This window comes from Strongylocentrotus purpuratus, unplaced genomic scaffold (assembly GCF_000002235.5).
Source record: "Strongylocentrotus purpuratus isolate Spur 01 unplaced genomic scaffold, Spur_5.0 spur5_scaffold_3, whole genome shotgun sequence".
NCBI classification, from domain to species: domain Eukaryota; kingdom Metazoa; phylum Echinodermata; class Echinoidea; order Camarodonta; family Strongylocentrotidae; genus Strongylocentrotus; species Strongylocentrotus purpuratus.
In genome coordinates this window covers 33361299-33372619 of record NW_022145609.1, presented here as the reverse complement: position 1 = coordinate 33372619, position 11321 = coordinate 33361299, and the positions used below count along the sequence as shown (strand labels likewise).

The 11321-nt window shown below is 41.0% G+C and overlaps 1 protein-coding gene across 1 annotated transcript; it reads left to right on the top strand.

Annotated features, from left to right (window-relative positions):
* The first annotated feature begins 3147 nt into the window (after positions 1–3147).
* On the top strand, positions 3148–8245 carry LOC756182 (ankyrin repeat domain-containing protein 50-like). Its single transcript, XM_030995900.1, has 7 exons — positions 3148–3184; positions 3254–3514; positions 4144–4602; positions 4837–4943; positions 5526–5658; positions 6916–7124; positions 8084–8245. The coding sequence occupies exons 1-7, from the start codon at positions 3148–3150 to the stop codon at positions 8243–8245; spliced, it is 1368 nt and encodes a 455-aa protein (XP_030851760.1).
* Positions 8246–11321: the final 3076 nt, after the last annotated feature.

The window sequence follows — 11321 nt, the reverse complement described above, 5'->3', positions numbered from 1 at the left end:
TCATTTCTACAAGCGCACACTTGCTAATCTAACCACATTAGCTTCATATGGAAATGTTGTATCATCCGCTTAAAGGTATAGACCAGTTATGGTCATGCGATTGCATTGTGAAAGAAAGTTGTGGAATCGATCAGAAAAGGTTGATCATCTAGCATATAATTATTGGTGTGTCCTGCAAGGTTCTTGCATCATCAAATTGATAAGAAATTTGGCCCAGTCTTTGTAAAGTTACAAGCACTGTACACAGAAAGATGTAAATGGGACTTCCCTATATCTATCCAGTCCAGATGGATATAATAAGTTACCAAATATATTAGTAGGCGGTATCCCAGCAAAATTTGTATCATCACGTATTAGTCAAAACATATTATTTCACATGATTGGTAATAATAGCTTCCATGTTTTTGTTTGAAATGGAAGCATTTCTAAAACTGGTCTTTACCTTTAAAGATAAACTTGAGTTCTGGTAAAAAAAAAAGAAAGAAAATGAATTCTCACAGAATCAAACGAAACTTACACTGAATGTTCAAGAGTACATATAATTGTCATTTGCCAAACAATTTTGGTAGAAAATGTATACTGGCTGAGTAATGAGCATAAACAGATAAGGAAATCAAGGTTAGTAGCCCCGACACCATATGTGTTTAGTCCCATATACATCTTTCTGTGTACAGTGCTTGTTACTTTACCAAGACTGGGGCAAATTTATTATTATGTTGATGACTCCAGAACCTTGAAGTACACACCAATACTTACATGCTACATGATCAACTTTTTCTGATCCCTTCCACACCTTTTCTTTCACAATGCAATCGCATGACCAGAACTCCACTTTATCTTTAAGCATATAGAACAAATAAGCATTTTTGCATGAAAAATTAAAATTTTCTAAAAAGTTTTTTTTTCTTCCAGCATTGGGGTGCCCGAGAGTCACTTCGGGACCTTTCAAAAAGTATAATGTAACAAATAACATGCAATTTATCTGTACTTTTGTCGGGAAAAACATAACAATCAAGCACAATGTCGTCTCTTTTTGCATTGGAGAGGAGCAAAATAGTGTTTTTCAATCACAGTTCGGTCGCTCTCGCAAGCTCTCACTCGTTCCATTGTGTTCAGGCAGCTTTGGGGTGCACGGCTAGTTAATAATCTAATCGATAGCTTTCTTCTGGTATTAAACTTGTTTTGATTGATATTTGTCGATATTTACTTATTCACATAATGGAACTACTTGCCCGATGAAGCCAGTGGCCGTGAACACAGAACTGTAAATATACGTAGAAGGCTCAAAGTGGTTCGAAAAATGTGGCCAGCGCTCGTACGTGATCACATGATCTCAGCCATCTTCGTTAGTCCTCTGTTGTGTTCGCGGCTTCTTTTAACGACAGGCCCGGCTGGAATTCTTGAAATATGTGAGCTGAAAAAAATTGAGGACTATCTAATTATTATGATAGAATACACATGTTCAGTCAACTAAGGATTATATTTCTTCCATCGTAATCTGTTATCGTGTGTCCCTAACGTCGAAGAAAATAAACGAGGGCACCTTAAATGGCATTTTCGTTACGGGTCAGGCTATTTCATGATCCATGTGTGAGCACAATAAATGTGCTTATGAATTTTGCTGTTGCTTGGAATAAATTTCATCCAAGGTGGGGGGGGGGGGGGGGAGAGAGGGGTATCCATTCTTTGATATATGTTTTCATACAATTATGCATCTTTCCTTTCTTCCTTCATTCGATGTTTAACAATGCATCACGGTTAATATTAATACATATTGACACATTCATGTGTACATCAATCCTACGATGCAGGTTACCGTTCTCATGAAAGCCTTCCGGGCAACCTAGGCTGTGACGGAGAATTTATTTCGTACCCAAGGGCATTATGCCACGTTGACTTCTTTTCAACCGGCACTTCCATAAAGAAGACTTCGTAAACATGTATTTTGCTTTAAGACATGCATTTTCCATGGACTGCAATGCAACAAATGAATACTGTTGAATGGAAATAATTTGCCATCATCATCTACACCTCCATTACCGTGATCACCTTAAACATTAAAACAATGGACACATCATCGTCGTCGTCGTCGTTAATGAAATGTTGATGATTGCTACCAATTGTTGATGAAAAAGAAGAAAAAGAGAAGGAGATAAGCCTAACAATGGAATAGGAAAGACTGACTTTTGAATTACGTTGCATATTTACATCACGATTTAGTACACTGCACAGGACTTTGGAACTTATGGAAACTACAAAACTGACGTTTGCCCATAGTAATTATGAATTTGTAGAAGAAGAACAAAATCAGTGGAGTGTATACTTATGCTTGCAACATGCAAAACGCAATCGGACTATCTGTTACGAAAGATTTCAATTCGTAATAGTAACATTTCAAAGTCGAGCGTAATAAGAGAAGTAGTCGATTAAAACAAAACTGTGCTAGATTAGGATGTCTGATAAGCCGGTGCTTCTTCAAGTATGGAGGACATAAATAAACAGCTTCATGAGGCAGCAATGAGTGGTAAAATAAAAAGCGTACATAAACTGCTAAAACAGGGTTCTAACATAAACCAGACAGACCAAGAAGGAAACACACCCTTACACATAGCGGTCCAGTATGGCCAGGAGAATGTCGTTGAGTATCTCATTACCCATGGTGCTGATGTGGAGACGGCGACTGCAGATGGACATACACCCTTACATCTTGCTACATCACTCGGACTTCTTAAAGCAACGAAATGTGTACTCTGCCATGGAGCTAATATGGGCAGGGAAGACGAGAACGGCTTCTGTGCATTATACACCGCTGTTTGGAATGGTCATATTGATGTCACCAAATATCTCATCAGTCAAGGAGCTCTGGTAAAAAAAAAAAACTATTTCGGTACGACTGCATTACACCTTGCTGCTCATAAGGGTAATCTTGATGTCACCAAATATCTCATCATCCAAGGAGCGGAGGTGAATGAGGGAGATAATGAAGGTAGGACTGCATTACATCTTGCTGCTCAGAATGGTCATCTTGAGGTCACCACATATCTCATCAGTCAAGGAGCGGAGGTGAATAAGGGAGATAATGGCGATAAGACTGCATTACACCTTGCTGCTCAGAATGGTCATCTTGATGTCACCAAATATCTCATCATGCAAGGAGCGGAGGTGAATGAGGGAGATAATGGAGGTAGGACTGCATTACACCTTGCTGCTGAGAATGGTCATCTTGATGTCACCAAAAATCTCCACATTCTAGGAGCGGAGGTGAATAAGGGAGATAATGGCGATAAGACTGCATTACACCTTGCTGCTCAGAATGGTCATCTTGAGGTCACCACATATCTACACATTCTAGGAGCGGAGGTGAATAAGGGGGATAATGACGGCATGACTGCATTACATAGTGCTGCTAAGAATGGCCATCTTGAAGTCACCAAATATCTCACCAGTCAAGGAGCTGGGGTAAATGAAGGAGATAATGGCGATAAGACTGCATTACACCTTGCTGCTCAGAAGGGTAATCTTAATGTCACCAAATATCTCATCAGTCAAAGCGCTGAGGTGAATAAGAGAGATAATGGAGGTAGGACTGCATTACACATTGCTGTCCAGAATGGTCATATTAATGTCATCAAATACCTGATCAGTCAAGGAGCTGAGGTAAATAAGGGAGATAATGGCGATAAGACTGCATTACACCTTGCTGCTCAGAATGGTCATCTTGATGTCACCAAATATCTCATCATCAAGGAGCGGAGGTGAATGAGGGAGATAATGGAGGTAGGACTGCATTACACCTTGCTGCTCAGAATGGTCATCTTGATGTCACCACATATCTACACATTCTAGGAGCGGAGGTTAATAAGGGGGATAATGTAGGTGCGACTGCATTACACAGTAGTGCTCAAAATGGTCATTTTGATGTAACCGAATACCTTAACATTCAAGGAGCGGAGGTGAATAAGGGAGAAAATGTAGGTGTTACTGCATTACACCGTAGTGCTCAGAATGGTCATCTCGATATCACAGCATATCTGATCAGTCACGGAGCGGAGGTGAATAAGGGAGATAATGGCGATAAGACTGCATTACACCTTGCTGCTCAGAATGGTCATCTTGATGTCACCAAATATCTCCACATTCTAGGAGCGGAGGTGAATAAGGGAGATAATGGCAATAAGACTGCATTACACCTTGCTGCTCAGAATGGTCATCTTGAGGTCACCACATATCTACACATTCTAGGAGCGGAGGTGAATAAGGGAGATAATGTTGGTGTTACTGCATTACACCGTAGTGCTCAGAATGGTCATCTCGATATCACAGAATATCTGATCAGTCAAGGAGCTAAGGTAAATAAAGGAGATCTTGACCATATGACTGCATTACATAGTGCTGCTAAGAATGGTCATCTTGAAGTCACAGAATATCTGATCAGTCACGGAGCTAAGGTGAATAAAGGAGATTATGACGGTATGACTGCATTACATAGTGCTGCTAAGAATGGCCATCTTGAAGTCACCAAATATCTCACCAGTCAAGGAGCTGGGGTAAATGAAGGAGATAATGGCGATAAGACTGCATTACACCTTGCTGCTCAGAAGGGTAATCTTAATGTCACCAAATATCTCATCAGTCAAAGCGCTGAGGTGAATAAGAGAGATAATGGAGGTAGGACTGCATTACACATTGCTGTCCAGAATGGTCATATTAAAGTCATCAAATATCTGATCCGTCAAGGAGCTGAGGTAAATGAGGGAGATAATGGCGAAAAGACTGCATTACACCTTGCTGCTCAGAATGGTAATCTTGATGTCACCAAATATCTCCACATTCTAGGAGCGGAGGTGAATAAGGGAGATAATGGCGATAAGACTGCATTACACCTTGCTGCTCAGAATGGTCATCTTGAGGTCACCAAATATCTCCACATTCTAGGAGCGGAGGTGAATAAGGGAGATAATGGTGATACGACTGCATTTCACCTTGCTGCTCAGAATGGTCATCTTGATGTCACCAAATATCTCATCAGTCAAGGAGCGGAGGTAAATAAGGAAGATAAAGATGGTAGGACTACATTACACCTTGCTGCTCAGAATGGTCATCTTGATGTCACCAAATATCTCATCAGCCAACGAGCTGAGGTGAATAAGGGTAGTAATGATGGTAGGACTGCGTTACAAGTTGCTGCTCAGGAGGGTCATCTTGATATCAACAAATATCTGATTAGTGAAGGAGCTGCTGTAAACGTAAGTGGAACGAATGGTTACACAGCCTTGCACTGGTCTGCTCAGGAGGGTCATCTTGATGTAACCAAATATCTCATCAGTCAAGGAGCTGAGGTGAATAAGAGAGATAATAAAGGAAGAACTGCATTACGAAGTGCTGCTTTAAATGGTCAACTTCATGTCAGCAAATATCTGATCAGTCAAGCATCTGAGGTGAATAAGGGAGAGAATGACGGTTTGCCTGCATTACACCTTGCTGCCCAGAATGGTAATCTTGATGTCACCAAATATCTCATCAAGCAAGGAGCTGAGGTGAATGAGGGAGGTATTGACGGTAGGATTGCATTACACAATGCTTCTCAGCAGGGTCACCTTGATGTCACCAAATATCTCATCAGTCAAGGAGCTGCGGTGAATGAGGGAGGTATTGACGGTAGGATTGCATTACACAGTACTGCTCAGCAGGGTCACCTTGATGTCACCAAATATCTCATCAGTCAAGGAGCAGAGGTTAATAAGGGAGATAATGATGGTAGGACTGCATTACACCTTGCTGCCCAGAATGGTCATCTTGATATCACCAAATATCTCATCAGTAAAGTAGATGAGGTGAATAAGGGAGAGAATGAAGGTTTGACTGCATTACACCTTGCTGCTCAGGAGGGTCATCTTGATGTCATCAAATATCTCGTTAGCCAAGGAGCAGAGGTGGGTAAGGGAGAGAATAAAGGTTTGACCGCATTACACCTTGCTACACATAATGGCCATCTTGATGTCACCAAATATCTCATCAAGCAAGGAGCTGAGGTGAATGAGGGAGGTATTGACGGTAGGATTGCATTACACAATGCTTCTCAGCAGGGTCATCTTGATGTCACCAAATATCTCATCAGTCAAGGAGCTGCGGTGAATGAGGGAGGTATTGACGGTAGGGTTGCATTACACAGTACTGCTCAGCAGGGTCACCTTGATGTCACCAAATATCTCATCAGTCAAGGAGCAGAGGTTAATAAGGGAGATAATGATGGTAGGACTGCCTTACACCTTGCTGCTAAGAATGGTCATCTTGATACCACCAAATATCTGATCAGTCAAGGAGCTGGGATGAATAAGAAAGACAATGACGGCTGGACTGCATTATTTAATGCTGCTAACAATGATCATCCAGAAGTCACCAAATTTCTGATCAGCGAAGGAGCCGATGCGATTAAGGGAGGTAATGATGGTAGGATTGCATTACACAGTGCTGCCGAGGAAGGTCACCTGGATGTTACGGAATATCTCGTTAGCCAAGGAGCAGAGGTGAATACGAGAGGGAATGATGGTAGGACTGCATTACAACATACTGCTCAGAATGGTCATCTTGATGTCACCGAATACCTGATCAATAAAGGAGCTGAGGTGAATATGGGAGGTAATGATGGTTGGACTGCATTACACAGTGCTGCTTACAATGGTCATCTTGATGTCACCAAATATCTTATCAGTCAAGGAGCTGAGGTGAGAAAGGGAAACAATGGGGCTTGGACTGCATTACAAGTTGCTGCTCAGAATGGTCATCTCGATATCACCAAATATCTCATCGGTCAAGGAGCTGAGGTGAATAAAGAAAGTAATGACGGTTGGACTGCACTACACAGTGCTGCTTACAATTGTCATGTTGATGTCACCAAATATCTCATCAGCCTAGGAGCTCAGGTGAATAAGGAAGATAACGATGGCTCGACACCTCTACACTATGCTGTACAGAATGGTTCCATTGATGTCGTTAAAGACCTTCTGGCAGGAGGAGCACTATATGACACACGAGACATTCGCGGGCAGACACCACTACAACTGTCTTCCATTCTCGGGTTCGAAAACATCACTGATTTATTCATCGACATTTCCAAGTCGAAGGTATGCATTACAAATGAAAACCTTGATGTCAAATTTATACACCTCAATGTATTGATATACATGCATGGTGAATACAAATTATTGAAATTCAATTCAGTAAATATGGAACAAGCTACCTATTAGTTTTTTCTTCTGACTTTACCAGCTGGAGTCCGACTTACTATCTTTGTATCATTACTAATAATCATACATTTTAAAATACCATTTACACCTAAATGTTGTTATATAAACTTTATAGAAAAGTTACAATGATCGCTTACCGTACTCTTATCATTGGATTTACTTAATCACCTGGTAGTTCTTTTAGTTTACAGAAATTTGGCTTTACTAGCTTAGATAAATATTAATCATCAAGTTCTTATGCTGTGTATTTTCTGATATCCAGCTCGACCAGAATGATTTAACGGATATTCATCTTGCCATACAACACGGTCATACCTCCATCATTGAGAAGTTGGTTTCTGAGGGAGCAGATCTCAATATCCAGTCAACTGACGGTCAGACGTCTCTCCATAAAGCCATTAAACTCTGCAATAAGAGCGAGGAGATTATCCAAGGCACGGATACACTAAATACGTGAGTTGCACCTCAGTAACACTAACGAGACCGACACCAGACCAACGAGAGTCTGAACAACAAATTCGATTTCCCCAAACGGCCAAATTGTGGTCAGCTTTGGAGTCTACGCGGAGTCGTTATGGCGGTGTCACTGCCATGTACTGCTCATCTAGATCATTAGTGAATCCTAGAATCTGCTAGCCGTGAATGGTCCAAGAAAATGTGTATGTAAGAGTATGGGCTCGTGTATGTGTGTGAGGGGGAAATTAACAACGTGATTTCCACTACTGTGAATCCAAGAGATAGCGATAACATATGCTTATGGTGCTCATCCACCATGACTATTGATGTGCGATATTGCTCTAAATAAAATAAAATTTATATATGTTTGTATGTTTTAGATCTCTGATGAGTATTACAATGGCGAATTATCTCCTGAGAAGGCCTTGGTGTTTTATCTCCTGGAGAATGGAGCCAAGTTAGATGTGAAGGACAAAACAGGCAACCTACCAATCCAGTATGCCAAGGATGAAGAGATCAAGCAAATGATTTTGTCTAGGTGATTCTTTAAGGTCTAATAACTTGTAAGACAAGAGATTTATCAAAACACAAGGGAATAATCCGTATTTCTATTTGCTCCTGTGAATTGGTAACGGGATATTTTTTTCTCCTGAAACAGAAAGTCCACTTAGCTTTAATGTAAATCTTAATTGTTGGATATATAGTGTATGTGATGTTCGGACAATAACATTGTACACTATGTGACAACTGTGTCTGTCATAGAATGACACGTTCTTGATTTAATTTAAGGACTTCGGGAAAACAGTAAGGAAAGAAGATCTGGAAACCACCATGTTTTTCATCCGTCAGCAGTTTTGCTCACTAACACAGCAGTTTGCTCACAGTTATAGCCGTTGATTTTAAGGTATCTAACTATTCATTTAAGGATGTCCAATCAGCCGGTATTCAACACAGTTGTTGAATACCGTGTGCTTACCGTTTCATAACAGTGACAGTTAATATGTTCCGGCCTATAAGTCAGGCCTACTAGGTCATCATCAGTTATTTTTCTTGGTTTTTCTACTCAGATAGGCAGTTTACATTTTCTTCCAAATGCGTTTGGAAGATATTATATCTAACTGTGGTTCTTGAATTGTTTTAATTTTGTTTCAAATGTATTTTACGGCATGACCAGGTGCAAAGGTATGTAGCATACTATTTTATTCTTTTCATGTCTAATGCTAAGATTTGAGCATCTTTTTTTATCAAATGATAGGCCTCGATAAATGTCTGACATTCAACAGTTGTTCGATTTTTCCTAATATCTTGTATACCGTTTTTTAACGAGTGGAAACAAATACATGTTTTCACAACCCATAGAAATTAGTCTTTTTTGTTTACGTATGATTAATTTCAGATTAACTTCTTTAGAGGAGATCCAGTCGTATCGAGGTAAGAACATTTTCAAACACAAAAAGCTTTTCACAGTATAAGAGCTAATTAAGAGATTCGGATATCTTTTTCCTTATCCACTAAGTCACATATTAATGTCTAGCGATGGTTAAACCTAGCGTTTAGGTTTTAAATCACTCAGAACAAGGGATTTTATAATTCATTGTCCGGGTATTTTACTTAATCGCACACAAAATGTACCCACTTATCACTAAGGCCCGGTCACACATAGACGGCGCACGGCCAGCGCATTGAACATTGGAAGAGGTCGTGCGCTCGACTTTTGGCAGGATTTGGGAGAAGCTAGCGAGCTGACACCGATTGTTTAGCGTGTTGCTAGTGCGCAGCGCGTATACAGGGCGTGAGCTCCACGTATGTCTGGCGTTGGTCTAGCGCGCTCTGCGCGGGTCTGGCGTCCTTTTGACGTTTACATTCATGCGTCGAGCTCCCCGCACACTTTTGAGCATGCACAAAAACTTCCGACGCACACAGCGAACGACGACGAATGCATAGCGTTGGTCCAGCGAGTAACGGAGGATGACGCACACCTAACGCGCGACAACGCCCTGGCAAAAATTGCAAATTTTCAATGCGCGGGCCGTGCGTCATTCGCTGTGTGCGGCGGAGCTCGACGCATGAATGTAAACGCCAAAAAGACGCCAGACATGCGCAGAGCGCGCTAGACCAACGCCCGACATCCGCCGAGCACACGCCCTATATACGCGCAGCGCACTATTCGGTGTCAGCTTGCTAGCTTCTCCCAAATCCTGGCAAAAGTCGGTCGCACGACCTTTTTCCGATTTGCAATGCGCGGGCCGTGCGTCCCCCATGCGTCCCCTATGTGTGACCGGGCCTTAAAATATCATTCGTATTCACGTATGAAGAACCACCTCTTAGGTTTACATCATTGGGCTAAATACGAGATAAACTGGGAATGTGCCCAAAATGGAAGATGAATTGGAAAAACTGATACATATAACCAGAAACCAGTATTGAACATCAAAGTTTGGGTAAAAACCTTAATAAAGTCATTTCGTTTTCTGGACAAGATTGAAATGCAAACTACATTAATATGTTATTGGCTTTTCATTTTAATGATTATCCTGATGTGCGTATGAATTTACTGTGTTGTTTATATATATATTTACTGTCGTGCCATTTCCTTATGTTTTAAATAAACAACAGCTGAACCATCAAGACCTGCCACTGTCTCTGTTGAAGTCGAAAGGAACACAAGTACGGAAATTGAACTAGAAGACCATGGCGTTTCTCTGTTTATTCCTCCGGGGGCTGTTCATCAGAATGATCCGTGCAAGATCACGCTGACCCTCTTAAGAGACCCTCCCAGTGTCGACATCCAAGATGATGAATCAATGGCCTGCTACGGGATCAGATGTGATCCTCCAGACACGATCTTCCACCAACCTGTTAAGATAAGGATACCACACTGTACCTTGGCCATCAACCCTGATAAAGTGAAACCATATATCGTGTCCCATGTATGGGATTCAGTAAACGGTAAGTCCGTTTTTTTTAATATTGGATTTAACGAAAATTGATGCCCTGAGATCCCTTTCCAGCGAACCAGGCAAAGCACCTTCGGGACAGCACTGAGGAGTTGCGATATGGCTAAGTGGTAGAGATTGGTATCGTAACCGGTATGTCTCCGGTTCAAAAACCAATTCGATGTGGTAGTGCCATTTGGTAAGTCATGAATTACCAAGTGGACTTAAGAGGACTTAAAGATGTTTGTCTCCTTGTTCTTTGTTAACGAGTATACTGCTTTCCTAGTAGTCGGTTAAAATAAACAATTAACTCTCAGTATACTATGCCCTGTTTTGTTCTAACTTTCCATTACAGGTGATAGAAAACAAAAAAGATCATATGCATACTAAAGCTTGACTCTTAAATCCTGATTTCTGATTGATGTGGACATAGAACGCTTTCTAAGTAATCTCAGTTCTAGGTATCGTCGCCATTACAGCGCCATAACGTCGTGAGGAACAATTTATAATTCCCATTTTCAATAAAGGGAAACTAGGTAAAGGGAATAGTTGGTACTTGTAAGGATGGTTTATTAAACTTAAAACCTTTTGAAGTAATAATACTCCACAAGAACACCATCACTGATATAAAAATCGTTGGTGTTACCATAATCAGGTGCAACAGTTTAAAGGACCAATTGGC

Coding starts and splice junctions, on each gene's coding strand:
- LOC756182 (XM_030995900.1), top strand. CDS start 3,148: ATGCAAGGAGCGGAGGTGAATGAGGGAGATAATGGAG. Junction 4,603..4,836: donor ACACCTTGCTGCTCAGAAGG/GTAATCTTAATG, acceptor TCCACATTCTAG/GAGCGGAGGTGAATAAGGGA. Junction 7,125..8,083: donor TCGACATTTCCAAGTCGAAG/GTATGCATTACA, acceptor TGTATGTTTTAG/ATCTCTGATGAGTATTACAA.